The sequence below is a fragment of the Mustela nivalis genome (assembly GCF_964662115.1).
Source record: "Mustela nivalis genome assembly, chromosome: 12".
Taxonomy (NCBI): domain Eukaryota; kingdom Metazoa; phylum Chordata; class Mammalia; order Carnivora; family Mustelidae; genus Mustela; species Mustela nivalis.
This window is the reverse complement of record NC_139031.1, coordinates 27,556,327-27,576,908: the sequence shown is the minus strand read 5'-3', so window position 1 is coordinate 27,576,908 and position 20,582 is coordinate 27,556,327. Positions and strand designations below refer to the sequence as shown.

Here is a 20,582-nt window from a genome sequence, read left to right as displayed (position 1 = left end):
CTTGCATTTGTCTGTTGTGTGTTGTGCTGGGGCATGTGTAGCAGAAAATTGTAGACACTGGTCCCCTTTGGATGTTGAAAGTGAAAAAAGATGGATGGAATGCAGCAGCAGAAAGAGCTATGTTCCCAATCTGTGCATTGAGGCACACAGGAAACTCACTGATGCTGCACAATTACTATGATTAACTAATTTGGACCTAACTACTTACCATGTACCAAGAAATGTTGGGAAACTTTTGTCTGGAACCAAGCTGGGACTTAGAATTAGGCAGATTTGCTTGTCAGGGGAAAAAAAAAAAAAAGCTGACTTGGAAGCCAGATGAATTGACAAAGACCAGGAACTCTTAAATCCCCAAGTGGAAAGAAGGTAAGATGCCCTATGTTAAGGCAAATTGTCGGGATCCAAAAGCTGTGTGGAGCTAAAATGCAGGAAAACGGAGTCAGAGTGACAGGCCTCCTGGGAGACGGGAGGCAGTCCCTCGCCTCAGCTGGGACGCATAGCACTGCCTGATGAGGAGGGCACTGGGCCTCAAGAATGCCCGGAGCAAGAGGTCAGGACAAGTTTCCTTTCAACTCATGGCTCTCAGAGTATGTGCCCAGACCAGCAGGAGCAGTCAACCTGGGAACTTGGGAGAAATGCACATCCTAGAGCTCCATCCCAAACCTAACATATCAGCAACCCTGAGGCTGAAGGTCAGTGATCTAACGCATGCTAAAGTTCCAGAACCGCTGCTCAATAACAACAATTCAGGGAGCCTCCGGTTTCCTTAAGCACTATCAGGAAATGGTCACCAAATCCTTCAAATAGAACGAAAATTAATTAACTTTCCTTTTAAAGCAACAGTCATGAAGAGAAGTGAAACAGGAAAAGGCTCAAAAATAGTGTCACCAATCACATAATGTTGATAAGCACGGCTTTACCAGGCATAAGAAAACAAAATGTGCAGCTTTCTCACCTTCCCTGGGAGGAAAGCCACAAAGTTACTTTTGATTTCTTGGTTGCTTTTCTGACCTTATCTCCTAGTCCTCCTATTTTTATTCTTTCCCTCATAAGCCACAATGTTTATTTTTTTATTTTTTTAAGATTTTATTTATTTGACAGAGATCACAAGTAGGCAGAGAGACAGGCAGAGAGAGGAGGAAGCAGACTCCCTGCTGAGCAGAGATGCGGGGCTTGATCCCAGGACCCTGAGACCATGACCTGAGCCGAAGACAGAGGCTTCACCCATTGAGTCACCCAGGCGCCCCAAGCCACAATATTTAATCATAAGCTGATCTGAACCAGGAGTATGTGTCACCTTAATTATTTTGTCTGTTTCTCCCTGGGCCTTTGTCCCAAGAACACATACCCCTTGTGGGGATATGGAATTTATTTTTTGCCTTCATGATTATTTATCAATAAGGTGCCTTGTAGAATCTCTTCCAAAGCAATTATGCAAGTAACATGTACGGTAAGTCAACATTTCATAGACAAAATCTAATTAATATACCAGAACTAGAAGGTCCATCACAGTTGCAGTGTGACACTCCCTGAGAATTTATGGCAGCTCCTCCTTCAGATGTAATTAATACAAACATTTCATACATACATATTCTACTCATTATTCCAGCATAATATTCTTCATTTTCTTATTTCTGATCTAAAACTCCCTAATTTGTTAGCATATAAAATGCCTGAGACTATTTCTCTAATATTCAGAACTTGGAAATTAAGATCTCTTTATATGCAGATCTATTTTTAAATATTTCATTAGAATTGAATTCCACTTGCAGATAGAACACAGAATCAGAAGTACTAATAATTTATTGGATTAAAGTGAACTTCTTAGGGAAAATTGGAAAAATCCACATATTTGTCAAAATAAAACACATTTTTTATTATTATTATAAACAATGACTGAGTATCATCCACTAACTTGCTAATTGCAAAATATTCTGGTGCATCAGAGGTCTTCTCTTCATTAGTACAGTATTAGAGTGTTAGAGTAGGTGGTATTAAATGGTAACGCATATAAGTGACACATAATACACCAGCTTGAAGAAATTAGACATCCTTCGCATTAAATTAGAGATAGTCAGGTTTTCTTTACAGTAATCATTTTTTAAATGAAAAACAAGATATGAAAGTGGGAGTTAAGAACGGCTGTGGGTGTGAGTTGGAAACTTCTCATCGCGTACACAACAATAAGTTCTGGCTCAGTCCATGCGTGGTGACACATTCTGAGCAGGCCACAAGAGACACAGACTGACCTTTGAAAAACTTCTCAAATGTGCTAATTTGCAATACGTTCCTCTCTGACTCTGGAGGTGCCATTCAGCCTATCTCTCAGATTCTTATGGTCCTGCTTCAGCCTAGAGGAGTCGCCTCAGTTCTGAATTAAACACAGAGAGAAATGAACAGATGCAAGACATGTCTTCCTTGCTGCTCATTTGTTTAAGGAAGCCATATACCCAAAACTATAGCATTAAAGTTCCTAACGAAGCTTGTTAAACTAGAAAAGACTTTCATGGCACATTTACTTCAAGTAAATGTTTTAATGGACTCAGGAAGTTAAACCTGCCTTTCCTGGACTTTTTAGAGAGGAAATGAGAAAGCTTGCACCTTTTTTCATTACAGTATGTCCAGGTCTAAGCTCATGGGGAGACATAAAAAGAATTTGAAGAACTAGTTAGAGAAAACATAAAATGGTTAGAAAATAATTAAGGCCAATGAGGAAAGATTGATAATTGGGATCATTACCATGTCTTTGCAGAATCCCCCCACATGCCACTGTCCTTCTAGGGTGCCTTTCTGTGGCAGATGGCCTTTTCCAAAAATAGCTCAACAGTACCTTCCATCCCATGTATGACTTTTTGAAACCCATCCCGTTGAGCAGTGGCGGTCTGTGGTCCCTCCCCTTGAACGTGTATGGACTTGTGATGATGAGGAAAGTGATGAGATGTGACTTCTGAGGCTAAGTCTTAAAGGGCAATGCAGCTCTGCCTAATTCCTTTGGTATGTTCGCTCTTAGAACAGTGCCACCATGCTGGGACAAAACCCTGGCATCTAAAGATCCACATGGAAAGAAGCCAAGGTCCTGGTCCCCTGCCCCAGCCGAGCTTTCGGCTGACAGCTAGAACCACCTTGTCAGCTATGGGAACAAGCTGTCTTGCAGGGGATCCCCCAGCTCCTGGTCGACACACCCCAGATGAGACTGTCTGGAGCAGAGATAGCTGTTCCCCTGAGTCATGCCCAAACCGCAAGCTGATGAATAAAATAAATGACTGCTGTTTTAAGCTACTACATTTTGGGGTAGTTTGTTATGCAGTGATAGTATTTAGAACACTTCTTACACTTCAAAACCAAAAAAGCTGTCATGTACAGTCCCCTGACTCCATTGCAGTTACGGGTGTGGGTATGAATCACATTCCAGCAAATTCAGGGAGCCATAAAGTCTGGAAACATAGACAATACTGTTTACCATGCACTGTAATGTAATTTTAACTGATTTATTATATATTTGCCCATACTTCTTGACTATCTGGCCACTCTCAAAATACAATCACAAGATTTAGAAGATAGAGATAAGGCAGAGGCCATCTTCTTACGTTCTTTGACCCCGCTGATAAAAGTAAGCAAGGTTGTAGAGACAGATGTGGCTCTCTGCAGCCGAATTCCAGTGAATTGAGTTGAGAACCAGTAGCAACCATGACAGGACGACCAAGTCCTTTTTTTAAGAGATAGAGACAGAGAGTGTGAGCAAGGGGAGCAGGGAATGGGTAGAGGCAGAGGAAGTGGGAGAGAATCCCAAGCAGATGCCATGATGAGTGTGAGCCTGATGAGGGGCTTGATCTCACAACCCTGAGATCATGACCTGAGCCGAAATCAAGAGTCGCATGCTCAACTGACTGAACCACCCAGGTGCCCCTCGACCAAATACTTCTGATTCATGCTTCCCAATACATGGGCCCCAGCTATGAGTGTAAGATCTTGCTCCTACTGCCTTGTATGTCTTTCTCTTTTAAAATGTCTAGGGTAGTTTCTGTTTCCTCTTTTAAACACTGATTCAGTAGCCTGGAGAAATATCTACATGATGTTCTTTTCTTTTCTTTCTTTTTTTTAAGTAACCTCTTTCTTCAGGTACTGAGTGGCCTCTGGACATCTCACCCTCTCACTCTGTCCTGAATCCCTCTCAACCCTGGAGCCAAAGCTAACTTTTAGAAGCACAAATCTGACTTTACCAGCCTCCTGGATTATGACTGACATAATCTCAATCTATTGTGCCACAATGATTGCTACAGTTGGGGCTGATTCAAGTATCACAAAATGATGTCCTCTACTCATCCTTGTGCTTTGGGGAAATTTCAACAAGCACTCTAAGAGGCAACAAACAAAAGAGAAAAATATGCTTCTTCAACATTACTAGCTAATGTTAAAAAATAGACTAAAACTGCTTTATATACAAGCAGAGCTTATAACCACCTTCCCTATCTACACTTCCACCTCTACCATACCTTGCCACCATATTGTAAATATGTCAGCACATGTACATATCTCTATATACGTATATATACACTACTACATGCCAGACCTCATGATGGGTGCTAAAGATATACTGGAATCTTAGTTTGAGTTCCCACAGAAGCAGGCCCTGAGACAATGTTTCAAGGACAAGTAGTTTATTTGGTAAGTGATCCCAGAAAATACTTGTAATTAGGAAAATGAGTCAAGGAAATATCATAATCATATTTGTACCTTTGAAAGACTAATGTGTCTGCTGAGGAGAATGGACATTGAGAAAGTAATTCTGGATGAGGCTAGCTGTACATGCGTAGAAAGACAAGGATGGATTCAGTGGAGAAGATGAAGAAGTCCTGATTTGCTGAATATGGGAGTAAGAGAAAGGAAAGCATCAAGGGTTGCATCCCGAGCAGGAAGAGGATAGTGGTCGCCATTTCCTGAGATGGGCAATGAGGAAGAACTTCTTTTGGGGGCAATTCCTAGACTGGCCCCACTGAGAAACACTAGTTTATACTACAAACTCTTGAATCAACCCTAAGTTTAAGAAGTCAGGGAGATACCCCAACAAAGATATTGGTAGGTAGTTGGATCATACTCAGAAGCTCAGATGAGCAAGTTGGGGATTCCCTAGAGATAGTGATATTCAAAGGCACAGGGTGGGATGCATACATCCAGAGAGAACATACAGAGGGAAAGAGAACAAAGGCTGGGAAAGAACTCTGAAGACTGTCATCCTCTAACATAAGGACAGATGAATACGACCCTAAAAAGGACCACTATCCTCATTAAGCTTTTTACAGATTGAACCATTTGCATAATGGTTGCGTAATTCCACCAACATTAAATTTCAAATCTCATAGACCAGAAACTAAATGGAACCACTCTGTGCCAGGCAACATTTTTTAGTTTTTTTTTTAAACATTATTACAGTATTTTAGTAACCCATGCCCCTCATCTTTTCTCTTGATCTTCTGTTTTATAGTCTATTCCAGTTTTTTCCTCTATCAAATCCCATTTCATTTAAGTATTTTCTTTTAAGTATTTTCCTCAAGAAGAAAAAGCTCCTTTTGTCAACAGTTTGCTAATAAGACAAGCACGGTTTTTCTTTATTGGAGTTATTGTGTTCTGATCAAGTATGGGGGCTTGCTTCACCCTGTGCCAGCTTCACCAAGAACCTGGCTTAGAAGTAATGAACTTCAAAATGAATTGAAGCCAATTGCTGGGCTGCTGCATTAGTTGTGCCTGGCAACAGCCCAGAATCATCTTCAATTGCACAAAGGGAGGGGCAGTATCAATGAGGTTTCATCAGGTTCAAGGCTGGCAGTGGGATTCTCCAGGTTGATGCAGTGATGTAGCATATTTTATCAATCAGCAGAACACTGGAAGACACCAGAATCTTTCTTTTACTAACCCAATAAAGTAGAGGGTCAGAACCTGTCAACCTTCAAAGTTAGGACTCAACACTGTTTCATAACTCTTGTTAATTAATAAAAATTAAAAAATCAGTGTTAGGACTAAAACAAAATTGAAAAAAGGAAGTTAGTAGATGAGCTGTCAGTGACTAACAAGCATTGCTCTAAAACAGGGAGCTTTCCTCACTGGGTCCTTCCCAGTGGAATTCATGTCTGGTAAATGTAGTTTCACTGCAGACAATCCACAAATGTAAAGCCTTGTAGAGAAAGGTGATCTATACAGTACAGAGAATATTGGCTACTTGTGTGGTTGTGCAAATTGTGCACTGCACCTAAGGGAGAGCTAATCACATCATAGGCAATGAATATTATGCCATGTACTTAAATGATCAATAATGACGGTAGTAAAGTGTTTGTTCTGATAGATTACATGTTTGACAATAATTTTTTGACAGAAGTGTCTTGAGAAGAAGTGCCTTTCTCCAATTCTCAAAAAGGCACTAACTGGTCCAGTGGTGGTCCTAATAACCCACCATAAGAAAGGTTTTATAAATTAAAATGCTTTCCAGGGATGCCTGAGTGGCTCAGTTGGTTAAGCAGCTGCCTTCGGCTCAGGTCATGATCCCAGCGTCCTGGGATCGAGTCCCACATCGGGCTCCTTGCTCAGCAGGGAGCCTGCTTCTCCCTCTGCCTCTGCCTGCCATTCTGTCTGCCTGTGCTTTCTCTCTCCCCATCTCTCTCTCTCTGATAAATAAATAAAATCTTTAAAAAAAAAAAAAAAAAGAAAGAAATGGTGTTTTGGGGCGCCTGGGTGGCTCAGTGGGTTAAGCCGCTGCCTTCGGCTCGGGTCATGGTCTCAGGGTCCTGGGATTGAGTCCCGCATAGGGCTCTCTGCTCAGCAGGGGGCCTGTTTCCCTTCCTCTCTCTCTGCCTGCCTCTCTGCCTACTTGTGATCTCTCTCTGTCAAATAAATAAAATCTTTAAAAAAAAATAAAATAAAATAAAAAAAAATAAAATGCTTTCCAAATTTTATCAAGTATTTTGAATGACTTCAAATGATCAAATTTCCATATTAATTCTTGTCATCTTAGGCAAATCATTTAACTTTGTGAGACACATTTTCTCTTCTGTAAAATCAGCGGCCCAACCAGGTGATTATTCTGGTCCTTTCCATTCTACTGTTTTAAGACTCTTATTATGGAGCAGAAATATCTATAGCTTGTTTGAGCAGCACGGATCCTTGAGGATTCTTCCAAAAGTATCCAAATGATTAAAAAAAAAAATCTCTAAGCTAAAATTTCATTGAACATAAATGTCAGGCAAAATGTTACCGCAGAAGAGAGAAGAACACTAGTTTTGAACATCTACGAGATACCACCCTTTCCTTTACATTTGCTCATTCATCTTTATCATCATCCTACAAGTTACAGTTATCCTTATTTTATGGAGAAGAAAATAGCTCCTTTATCATAGAACCAACCAAATTACTCTTTAGAAGCTCCTAGTATCCACTTTGTCTAGGACAAGGAAAACCGGACAACATAAATATGGATTCTGTATGAGAGAGACCAAAAGAGACCTGGAAGATGCGAGCATTGAGTCTACTATAATGGTAGGGCCAAGGGTTAACAAACTATGGCTCAAGGGCCAAGTCTGCCCGTTGCTTGTTTTACTAGAACATAGCCATGCCCATTCATTTATGCAGTCTAGGGCTGATTTCCCACTACAAAGGCAGAAATGAGCAATTATGGCCCCTGCTGGCCTACAAAGCCTAGAATACGTTCTATCGAGCCCTTTATAGTAAAAGTTCGCTGACCCCTGAGCAAGCCGTGTGCTTATAACTATAACCTGCTCATTCATCCCCAGATCTTACCACCATCACCTTCATTTTTGAAAACATTTTTTGAAGATTTATTTATTTGACAGACAGAGACACAGTGAAAGAGAGAACACAAGCAGGGGGAGTGAGAGGGAGAAACAGGCTTCCCACTGTGCAGGAAGCCCGACGCTGGGCTCAATCCCACGCACCTGGGATCATGACTTGAGCCAAAGGCAGACGTTTAAAGACTGAGCCAGGGGCGCCTGGGGGGCTCAGTGGTTAAGCCGCTGCCTTCGGCTCAGGTCATGATCTTGGGATCTTGGGATCTTGGGATCCTGGGATCGAGTCCCGCGTTGGGCTTTCTGCTCAGCAGGGAGCCTGCTTCCTCCTCTCTCTCTGCCTGCCTCTGCCTGCTTGTGATCTCTCTCTGTCAAATAAATAAGTAAAATCTTAAAAAAAAAAAAAAAAAAAATACTGATCCACCCAGGCGCGATTACATCCATCTTTACTCAAGCTTACTGACATTCCTTTTCTATCACTGACAGTAGACTAGTTCCTTAATCATATCTCCTTTAGCATTCATTGTTATTAACAAGCCAAACCAGTTAATTAAACTGAGCACGCAACACTCTTCCTTCACTCACCTGAAGTGCTAGTTCCCTAGTTCCCACCGCATCTGGGCATTGTTCCAGATTGGAGGTAGAATCAACGTGACACTCCTATTTCCTGACTTTGTTGAACTCAGGGTTGTGATTTAAAAAAAAAAAAAAAAGTGCCATAACATAAGTATTTTTACTTATTAATATTGATCTACATATATTATTTTTGACAGGCAGGACTAGGCCTTCATCAACCTAGATCCCTTTCAAATATCTTAGCTGTTTTCTGAACTTCTTTATACCCCACACATAATACCTGCTTATTTCAAGGGCAGAATTCGTTCCATACTAGGATATGTGTATAGTTCTAGAATGGCAAACAAGGGTTTATTCTATATTTCAAAAGGAATATTTAGTTTATATTTTTCCACAAGGAACAAAAATTTTTTTATTTATAATCATTTTATAACTTGAGATATAATTCATAACCTATATAATTCACATGAAGTATACAGTTTAGTGATCTATATACTTTGTGTAGTATATACACAAAGTTGTGACACTGCTACCTCAATCAACTCTACAACATTCTTATCACCTTAAAAAGAAACCCCAATTCATCAGGAATCAGTCCCACTCTCCCCCAAGCCCCCAACTTGACTATCTGGACAATTTCATATAAATGAGATCATACCATACTGTGGACTTTTTGTCTGGCTTCTTTCACTTAGCATAATCTTCTCAAGGTTCCTCCATGTGGTATCAGAACTTCATTTCCCTTTTATTACCAAATAATGTCCCATTGTATGGATATGCCACATTTTGTTTATTCATTTATTTGTTGATGGCTTGTTTTGATATTTTGTTATTGTGAATAAAGCTGCCATAAACATTTACTTACAAGTTTTTGTGTGGACGTATGTTTTCATTTTTCTTGGGTATGTACCTAAGAATGGAATTGCTGGCTCGCATGGTAACTCTATGCTTAACTTTTTTTTTTTTTAAATAACATTTTTTTTTAAAGATTTTATTTATTTATTTGATAGAGAGAGATCACAAGTAGACGGAGAGGCAGGTAGAGAGAGAGAGAGAGAGAGAGAGAAGCAGGCTCCCTGCTGAGCAGAGAGCCCGATGCAGGACTCGATCCCAGGACCCTGAGATCATGACCTGAGCCGAAGGCAGCGGCTTAACCCACTGAGCCACCCAGGCGCCCTATGCTTAACTTTTTGAGGAACTTCTGTCGTCCCAAGTGGCTACATAATTTTGCATTCCCACCGGCAGTTTATGAGGGTTCCAATTTCTCCACATCCCCACAAACACTTTCTATCATTTTCATTATTAACTATCCTGATGAGTATGAAGTGGTATCTCATTATACGTTTGATTTGCATTTCCCTGGTAGCTCATGGTGTTGAGCATTTTTCCATATGCTAATTGGTTTTGTGTATCTTCTTTCGAGAGCTGTCCATTCACATCCTTAGTCCGCTTTTTTAACCAGCCTCTTTGTCTACTTATTAAGCTGCAGTCGTCCTTTATGCAGGTTCCTCCCTTACCTGATTCATGATTTGCAAAAATTTTTTCTCATTCTACAGGTCGTCTTTTTGCTTTCTTGATGGTATCCTTGGAAGCACAGAAGTTTTTAATTCTGACAATGATGTGCAATTTATCTATTTTTTTCCTTCTATTGCTTGTGCTTTTGGTTTTAATTACTTGAGAAACCATTGCCTAGTCCAAAGGCATGAAGACTTCCATCTATGATTTCTTAAGTTTTATGGAGTTTGCTCTTATAATTAGGTCTTTGGTCCATTCTGAGTTCATTTTTGTATATGCTGTGAGGAAGGAGTCCAACTTCATCCTTTTGTACGTGGATATTCAGTTGTTCATTTGATGGAAAGACTGTTTTCCTCTATTGAATTGTCTTAGCACCTTTTTCAAAAATCAACTTGACCATAAATATGAGGATTGTTACTGGACTTACAATCTATTCCTATTTTTTTGTGTGTGCTATGGTAAATTGAATTGGTTTTTTTCCCCAGTATCATTTTTGTTTTGTTTACTAATATTATATAGAAACATAATCAATTTTGTACATTACTCTTGTGTTCTGCAACTTTGCTGAATTCACATACTAGTTCTAATATTTTCTTAAAGTATTCTTTTGGATTTTCTCTGTATAGATTATACCATCTGCAAATAGAGATAGTTTTATTTCTTCCCTCCAAATCTGGATGTATTGAATTTCATCTTTTTGCCTAACTGCCCTGGCTAGAAACCTCTGGTACAAGTTGAGTAGAAGTGCCAACAGCTTCATTTTCTTGTTTCTGATTTCAAGGGGAAATCTTTCAGTCTTTAAGTAAGTTATGATGCTGACTATGAGTTTTTCATAGCTGTATTTCATCAGGTTGAAAAAGCTCCTTTCAATTCCTAGTTTGTTGAGTCTTTTTTATTACAACAGGGTGTTAAATTTTGTTAAATGCTTTTTCTGCCCCTAATGAGGTCATCATGTGGATTCTGAATTAATCCTATTTTCTTTTCAAACACTCAAGAGAAAACTATAAAAAATGTCATTTACTAGATAAATCATAATTTTACCGAAAAAACATAAAACAGAATTATTGCAAAGGCTTATAAGATGGGTAATCTAAGAGTATCTAACTGAATCCATTTGAAAAATACAAAAATATAACTGTGTGAAAAAATTTTTCTTACTAAAAAGATAAAAGTTTATCTGCTGATCATAGGAAAATATATTCTTATAAGAAAAAAGTTGCACAATAAATTAAATACAGCACAATCATCACTTTTGCATACACATGAAAAAATACATGTAGAATTATTAAAGTTTTCTTGTAATTACTGGCATCTCCTGCTCCCGATGTTTTCATTTTAAAATAGAGACTTACATTTTAAAAACATCATTGTATTGACTGACTCAAAAAATATCAAGCTTTGTATTTCAAAGTAGCACATTAGCAAGTAGGTTTGTTGCACAAATGTTCAGAGCTATGTTGCCTGGGAAGATAAAAACAAGATATAATTCTTAATTACAGTTTGATTGTGCTCTGTGTTGTATATATAATGCCTTCTGCTTTAATTCGCTCCAATATTGGTCCATAGATGTCCTTTGAAAAGGGCCCCATCAGGCCTTTAGCTTTAATTTCACCTAGAAGAAAATAAATTTGTAGTTACCATTTTAGAGGTATTATTGAGGTTCATTTCCATAGCAAGAGTTTCCATACCTCAAACAGGGAAAGGTGTTAACTATAGATTGAAAGCAGAGCTGGACTAAGGGATAGTATCAGAATTTGTATTTAACTGTATTAACTATTGCCAAAATGATCAGAGAATCAAGTGAATCAAGAGTAGTAAGAGAATCAAGTGTAGTAAGAAAGAAAAGTAAACCTAACTTATCTGCTTTATTTGCTGATGGTTTAAAAAAAAAAAAAAAGTCAAAACACCAACAGAATGAATTAAAACCAATCTGATTATCTGGGCACAGGCTTTTGTCAAGATGACCGAAACAGAAAGTGTGAGTACTTTCCTTAAAGCCCGTGATGACCTCACCCCTCATCACCTCTTTACTCTGGTTCCTCAATAACTAAGTTATTCAATCATTTAATCAATATAAGGTCATTTAATTTGATATTAGTTGATATGCTAGTATAGATACATTTTTTTCAGTATTTCACATTTAGTTGCCTGATGTTGTTACTCCCTTCACACACTCACAAGGACCAAAAGAAGGATTATACTCAGAGGTAATGCTTAAAAGGTACAGATGACCTTAAGGGGAGAGGCAAGAGTTGAAATTTGAATTCACTTCATTCAAAATATTTATTGAGTGCTGATAACATACTGAGAAATGAAGATTAATAAAACATGGTCTGTATTTCTGGGGATCTGGAAGCAAATACCCTCTGCTCTTTCAGTGTTAGCACCCCTAAAATATGAAGGGAAATAAAGGGAAGAAAGGAAGAGTTACCATTGCCTGGGGCATCATGTATGTGGTAGGAGCTTTATGTATTATTTCATTTCAGCATCACAAAAAACCCACAAACTATGAATTTCTATGACAATCCCCATTTTAAAGACAAGGGAGCTCTAGAGTTCAGATATGCTGAGTAACTTGCACTGCATCACGCTGCCATCTTGTGAATGAACTGAGCCAAAAATGGGTATAACTCTAAAACCCATGGCTTTTACTCACCATCAGGTGACCTTCCAGTCAAGTCAGTACTTAAACTTCTGAGACAGCTCATTTTTAGTGAACACCAGTCTCACACTCAGGAGTAATTATTTGATATCCAGGCACTGAATGACTTGGGGATGAATGGATGATGAAAGAACTTACCATCGAGTAACATTTTGGCTGCCATGGCAGTGGGTAACCCCACAGTTTTAGCCATGGCTGAAAAGCCATTGATGTCCCCATAAACCACAAGATCGATAGTTTTATTTTCCAAATGTCCAGAAGGATGTCTGATTCCAAAACTGTCTCTCATCACAATCATATCTTTCTCTCCAGGGCCTTAAAATGAATAAACAGACATTCTTAAATGTCATTATCATTACAACTCCAATAATGAAATTCATCTGCTCCTACCCTTATGCTCCCATCATATGTGGTCCTTAGACAATTATCTATACTGCTCTTTAGCCCAAAGGCCAAGAGAAAAACTCAAGAAATGATAACTCTAGCCATGTTCCCTTGTCTAGGTTGGTATCACTGTTGCCAGGCTATAGACATGAAGGTGCCCACTCTTCCCCCAAAAATGTCCCTTCAGCATTTTCCTAATGCATTAAAAATATTTGTTTATTCCTTTCCTATACCCCCAAGTTCATTCCTACTTGATAGTTCTCTTATTCTTCCCTCAGGAAAAATAGCCCAAGTGTTCTTTCCCTCCTAGCATACTTCCCCATCCTTACTGGTTGGCTCCAGCCCTCCCCTCATATTCACTAGTGGCGCTGACTGCTTAGGATGCTGTTTCTGGGATGTGTAGCTAATACCCCACAGCCTACCATAGGAGAGTTTCCTGGCCAAATGCTTGGAGAGGGCATCCACCACAGACTCTGCTTGAGGGACTTGTTCATCCCCAAGTAAGCCCAACCTGAGAAGCACAAGAGGTAGCTGTGTTAGGTGAAGTCCTACACAAAATCCCACTTGGGAAGAAGAAGGGAGCTCTTTGGATTTTTATCCTGACAGGGAAGAATCACAAGATGACAGTCCAAGTTATAGGACTCTCCTCACTGTAAATAACAGTACAATAGTAATGTTTTAATCTTTAGAATCATCAGACACTGTCCCCCAAAGGCAGTGCTCCCTGGAGCTGAACTGACACACTATAAATCCACACTATTGTAAAACTTCTCATGAGATTAATTTGCAGGTTAGTTCTCCCACATTAAGGAGACCAGCATAATGTGCCAAAGCTGTGTGAATGAACATTTTAAAGTAGTTGCAGAAGACCAGGAGAATCTCCTAAGGGAGAGAAAAAAACATCCCATGTTACTTGGGAACTGAGGAGTCAAGTGCCTCAAAATAGGCATTTCCCAAGTTATAACTGCCACTGAAGTTCTCTCTTTATCTACCTTTTATCCCCACATGAACACAGTATATGCAGCAATCTCTCTACAACAAGCCAACATTAGAGCAGCAAATTAATCAAAGACATTGTAAAATGTCTGGTTCTATCTTGACCCTTTTTGACTAGAAAGGGCTGAAAAATCATTGATCTTTGTATTGATATTGAAGGAATTCAGTATTTTGCTCTCTAACTCAACTGGTGGGTACCTACCCCTCAGCGGCCTCCAGCTGGGTGTTGTCTCTTCCTAGTTTCTCAAAGACAGCTTCCTTGAGCACATCATGCTTGGAGGAGGGGGAAATCCCAACCAGATCACAAAGGAGTTCTTTCTGGTCATAAAAATAGAGATAAAATTCTAAGTTCCTAATAAATAATCAGTTGAGAAATTATTGTATTAAGACATCTGTTCACAAAGGCACCTCAAACTTTAAATTAGAAATGACTAGAAATAGTAAACTGTAATACTTACACATACATACACACACGTCTACACACTCACCCATCAATAAATGATATTCCAAACAGTTTTCAGCAATGAAAATGGGTCATAACATGAAATCAATACTAAACGGGTGTCACCATATTTACCATCACGTCCTCTCCATTACTTTTTCACCCATTCTCCCTCACCTTCCAGTAGTCCATTTCGGTCAGGATCAAGTGGAAGGGACTCATTACTACAGTTACCAGTAGCAACCAGAGTTCTTTTGTAGGTTCAAGAGACGAGAAAGACCTTGCAGATAATAAAACCTCAAAGCAATAACACTTAAGCTATGGTCATAGCTTTTTCTACTTTCTAATTGAGACTTTTTTTTCCAGGATTTCAAGGGGAAAAGTTATGCTCTTGATTAAAGAAAAACAAACTGGTTCACAGGCCAAATTTGGCTCATCACCTGGTTTTGTAAAGAAAAATTGTATTAGAAGACAGCCGTACTCATTTATGTATTTGTCTATGGCAGAATTGAGTACATATGACTTATGAAGCCTAATATATTTACAATCTAGTCCTTTACACACACACACACACACACACACACACACACACACACACACACACAATGTTTGCTAGCTCCTATTCTAAACTGTATCTACCAAAATACTGCGACCACCCCCCTAAGAACACCTGTAAAAACCCTCCCAATCCAGCTGCCTCGAACTCGGAATTCACTCTATAGATGTTTATTCACTCCTGTCCAACCTATATATTTATGGAAGGTAAAAAGAATTGGAAGGCTCTCAGATACATGGAAAACTGAATCTAAAGCAATGGCTAGCAAGAATGCCAAAATTAGCAACACTGATCTTTTTCTCCTTGCGGTGAACTGCAGGCATTTCCACTGGAATACGGGCACACTGGTTCAAGTTGGATGACCAACTATTAACAGTTAACAGTAGGGGAAGCTCTGCTTTACGTTTAATTCCAAGTCTTCAAAGTCCCTTCCGACCTGGAGACTCTAAGATTTTAATGCAACACAAATACGGGCATCCATTCTATAACTGAAAACTCAAATTACTCATGGTTAAAAATGACCAACAGAGAGAACTGATGGGATTTGGGGATAGGGAGTCCAGTCTGTGATGCCGCCAATAGCTCTCCTGGGCTATCAGTTGTAGGAGGCCCCAGTGTATCTCCTGTCACTGGGTGACCACTGTGGTTGACAAGTGGCAGAGCCCAGAGCCCAAATCCATCTCTTCTCAAGGCTGAGGAAGGGAGCAATCTAGCAGTACAAGCTGCTACAGGAACTAAGCCCAGTCGGTGCGGCCCATGATCTCCCCATCCTTCCACAACAAGGAAAGACCAAGGGTTTGGGAGGGTTAGGGTTTATTTAAACCACAGGTACCTTTGCTAGTCCAAACCCAAGTGCAAACCTGAACATTTCTGAAGAACTGCAAACATGTAATTCTGGAGTCACTCACCCAAGTGAGAGGGCTGGCCTCAGGTCGAAGAGCGGGAAATGCATCTCTACTTATAAGACCCAGTTTTACAAATCCATTCAAAGCTTTGGCATACCCCTAAAACAAGAATTAGAATATGAAATATTTCCCTTCCATGAAAAAAAATTTAGAAGTTTTATTGAAAAGAGGGACCTGTCCTTGTAATTCATATAAAAGACGGACTGAAAGTAGTCATCTGACTTGCTTACTGGACGCAAACATCTCATGTTTAGACCAGAATCAAAAGTGTCACAGCAATTCTGCTGCTTTACGTAACAGCTCTTCAAAGACTCGGATCTTTACTTCTGTTTCTGGGCAACATGGGAGGGGTATTCCTGGCAGCAGAAGTGTAAATGTCCTCCTATATTATGTACTTCCAGTTCAGCAGAATAGTATTTACTAGAACAGTTCCCTCTCTTATAATGGAAGAAGGAGCTTGTAAGAATATTATACTCCCCCAAACAGATAAGCTATTCTGCTGATTAGGAGCCACTATCCTAATGCATAGACCAGGCAGGGTAAGAGGTAGGAATCAGAGAGCTTCTTCTGAAATCACATGAATGTGAGGGAGGAGAGTCAACTTGTGACCCGAGAATGGTGAGAGAGCCAATTTCTGTTGTTGTAAGCTACATGGTTTGCAGTAATTTGTTAAAACAGCCCTAGGAAACTCTTACACTGATGGTCTTAAACTGGTCATACTTGTTACTACTCCTTTGTCATTAATCCTTAAATGTGTGGTGGACATTTGTGCTTATGCTCCAAGAATCTACACCCCATTTTGTGGTAAAAACATTTTAAGATTTTCTCTGGGTAAAATGATGCTGACTACATCTTCAGTTTTAGGGACATGAAACATAACACAAAAGCTAATTGGCATTTTTTATCCCACTGACCTCATGGGCTAATGAAACAAAGATGGTATTTTTAACCACACTTTCTCATTCTCACTGGATTTGAACCAAAGAGACTGGGGATGCTGCCATCACCATGCCATCACGGAGAGCCTGGGACTGTGGTCAGCACTCAAAGGAAGAGATAAGAGTCTCCATGAGGTCACCTGACCGCAATCTTACTCCACCTGAAGGTGACCCTTCACCTCCCCCGCCCCCGCGGCCCAACTCCTCATTAGTCAAAAGCTCTCTTTTGGCTCAGGCCTTCCTGAGTCGTCTCCTAAAACCTTCGCTCAAAAAGAGTCTTGAGAAAACAGACTCCAACCTGGTTTATTATCTTATTTTGATTACCAAGATAAATTAAGCGTACGTATCACTTACATCAAAGCAGGAAACATGTTTCATCTCAAATACAGCTGCTTACCTTGTATCTCAGCGTCCCCCGCAGCAAAGTGTGAGCTGATGGAATGCCATATATCTCGGCGTATTTTGTACTGTCTCTGTTAGGATAGCCTTCCAAATTCAACCCGGGGAAATAATCCATGGGAGTAACCGCATCAAGAAAGGAGATGCCCCCTGCAACATTCACAACCTGAAGAACAATGAAAAGGCACAATGGAGTTACAACACTGTGCTCCCCTCAGGACTTAACCTGGATTACTAGGATAAAAAATAAATCAACATTTTAAAAGAAAGCAACAGAGGATTTGAGAAAAAAAAGCTAATGAAACTACCATAATTGACATCCCATACTCAAGCTATTTCACTAACGACTCAGAAGGCCATGATTCTCCCAAGCTCTAAAATCTGACTTAAATCTGGTAAGATGGCACTGAATTATGTCTCATTAGGGGTTTGCTTTTAAATAAACAATAAGCTCAAAGAAACAGACACATTTAAAAAGCTGTGCTCGGGTAACAGTAGCATCTTCACTTCATTCTCCACTTACACACCCCTCTGAATGCTGTCTGTCGGGCACCAGTCTTGTACATGTCTGTCACAGCTCACATAAACGGGACACCTACCACCTATGTGCCAGGATCATACTCATTGTGGAGGGAAGGAGAGTGATGAAGTTGCAATCTCTGTCTTCACCCCTTCCTTCATCCACTGAACACACATTTACTGAATGTCCACCAAGTGCCAGCTGGGCCGGAACAAGCGCGAGGAGCTCACGGCCTAGACTAGTCAGCCTACAGGCGTACGCTGGGGATGGCAGTGGGAAAGACATCCCCTTACAGGAAAGACAGCATAGGAACAGACCGCGAAACTCAAAGTTAAGTGCTACCCATGGTCTTACTGCTGCTGAGAAATCAATTCCCAAGCTCTTCTGATTTCTCAGTAATCCTCTGACTCACTCCCTCCCTAATCTCACACTCAAAAGGCACTGAAGCATGTTTTTCCCTTTGAGTCTGACGAAAGGACTAATGTGTTCTTTGGATGTGTGAGGTTTATGAGATGATGGAAAACACCTTCGTGCGATCAAATCAGGGCTGAGAATCTGGGGGCTGCTAGCAGAACTGGGTTTGTCCCTCCTGCACCACTGGAAACAGCTTCTGACCATGTGTCTGTAGCAGCACAGAACCACCAACAGGAGTCTTCTAGAAGCTCAATCCCATGAGCCCTGGAGCTTATGTATAGATGGGTTCTGCGAGTGCCTTGTCCTGAGAGAGGAAAAGGAAAGGGCTGTGGAGGTGGCTGCAGGCCCAGGAGGGGTCAGGCCTTGGTGGCATGTCTGCAGTTAAAGGCTTAGGTTTGCAGAGCACCAAGCCCCACTACAACTCCAGGAGGGAGAAGCCAAAGGACGCCAAGGGCTTCTCATTTAACTTTCTTAGGAAACTCTGCTGGACTGCACAGTGAACATTTCCAGAGGGACCATTTCTTCCCTGGTGCTTTCACACACATCTCTTCTATCAGAATAGTAAAATTAAAAAAAAAAATCTAGCAAGAAGGCAAACGTTAACTTTTAGGGTCTCCACATACATATCACTTCTAGAACTCATGGCAATTCTAAAGTCTGCTTATTTGTTTTTTACTTATTTGGAAATAGTTTTAAAGAAAAATTCAGTAGAGACTACTATATTCCAGCACCTTACTAATCAGAAATAAATCAGCTGGATCATAAGTTTATCATGAGATCCTTGGAAGAAAAGAGGGAAATACCAGCTGAACAGTAATGATTCATTTCGAGATTGACAGCTGCCAAAACAACTTGTCCTCCAAATTACTGGGTAATCACCATCATCTGGCATCAATACAGAGTTCAATACAGAGATACAATATAATTAATACAGAGATACGTGGTGTATCATGGGGTTCACGAATAAGCCCTATCCTGTTTACTATTTTATTAATGGTTTGGATGAAGAAAGACATATTTATTTATTTGGCAGACAATATGCAGTTTTTCTGACTCGACAGTGGCTCACTCCCAACACCTACTGTCAACAAACAGTGGCCCATTACCCACTGTGGCTGCCCTAAGTCCAACTCTTCCCACACCCACACGTCTCCCAGCCACTGACTGACAGTAAGCTTGATTGATAAACTGACAAAACATTTAAATAAAGGAAATACAGGACTCATTCTGTGCCTGGTGCCTTATATACATTACTTTTAGTTCACACAAACCCATTTTTCAAAGGCGGAAACTGGGAGTCCCCCAGAGGAGGATGTGAACCTGGTCTGACTCCAATGTCCATGTGCTTTCTACTAGACCATACTGTCCCCCTAATTGTGCTTATTTGTGTATCAGGATTTTGAGAAGCCTACTCGTTGACCAGGTGTGGCATTCCAGATCACAACACCAGTGACACACCTGCAAACTGCACTCAAAATGCACTGCAGGCAATGGAGAGCAGCGGCTCTTCCTACAAAGGAGGGCTGGGTGCTGCCTAGGTAGGAGCAGGCAATGGGAAGAAAGCTACAAAACCTATCTCAGAGTTGTGTTTTCAGAGCAAGCAGGACCCGCAGAGTATTTGTTTTACCAGGAGTGGCTTGGGAGAGGAGGCTGAAGGAGATGATGGCCAAGTTCTTGCCACGTCGCTCCTCAGTGCCACCAATGTCCCACTACTCTCGGAGAGGACAGAACTAAAATACGTGGAAGGGAATCCTAGTTGCTAGAAACACCATCAGAAGTTAGAAGTTAAAAATGGTGCCAGTGGCTGGAACAATGAGCTACATCCCAGATCACAGACCACAGCTGGAAAAGTTTAAGCCTTCAACTTTAAACAGAAACCAGAGAGGTCACCTGACCCTCCATCCCTGAATCATATGCTGCTCCGTGGCGGGGTGACAGTGGCAGCGGGATGGATGGACAAGAATACAAGAGAAGCTTTAAAAAGTTTAACTATCTGGGTTGGGAGACAGACAGATGCACTTGAATTACTGAGCGAATAATACAGCATCCGGAAGCTTCTTACACACATACAAAGTGTAGGAGTCTGGACAAAAGAATAGTGAATGGGGGCTGGAGTGGTCAGGAAAAGCTGCATCCACAAGAGGGAACTCGAGTGGGACCTTGAAAAAAGTATCATTTTAGCAAAGAAAAGCAAAGCATCATGTTTTCTCTCAGCCTCCTCCGCAGTGTCAGGGAGATGCAAAAAGCATTCCTTTTTTACAAAAGGAGTTTGGGATAAAAGGGAGAAACTTCAAATTCAATACACACAACTTCTGCTGCCTGAAAATAACCTCTTGCTTCTCCTGAGTACTCACCACTATCGATGTCTTTACATAGCTAATTTCTGCTGGAGACTTACGCCCTGCCGGAGAACCCGCTGTTGGGCAGACTGCCATCTATGGGAGCCCAGCGGCCCCACTGCGAGAACCCCACACAGCCTTATCTT

General features: G+C 40.6%; 1 protein-coding gene across 1 annotated transcript in view; it reads right to left on the bottom strand.

Moving 5' to 3' along the window:
• Positions 1-10,883: 10,883 nt before the first annotated feature.
• The window catches only part of AASS (aminoadipate-semialdehyde synthase), a 51,259-nt gene continuing 41,560 nt past the window's right edge, over positions 10,884-20,582 (bottom strand). The window contains exons 19-24 of the mRNA XM_082692239.1: positions 17,162-17,329; positions 15,830-15,925; positions 14,126-14,241; positions 13,350-13,438; positions 12,682-12,858; positions 10,884-11,493 (exon numbers count right to left, since the gene is read on the bottom strand). Coding sequence (XP_082548365.1) covers positions 11,375-11,493; positions 12,682-12,858; positions 13,350-13,438; positions 14,126-14,241; positions 15,830-15,925; positions 17,162-17,329 — 765 coding nt within the window. The 3' untranslated portion in view covers positions 10,884-11,374. The remainder of the gene's footprint in view (positions 11,494-12,681; positions 12,859-13,349; positions 13,439-14,125; positions 14,242-15,829; positions 15,926-17,161; positions 17,330-20,582) is intronic.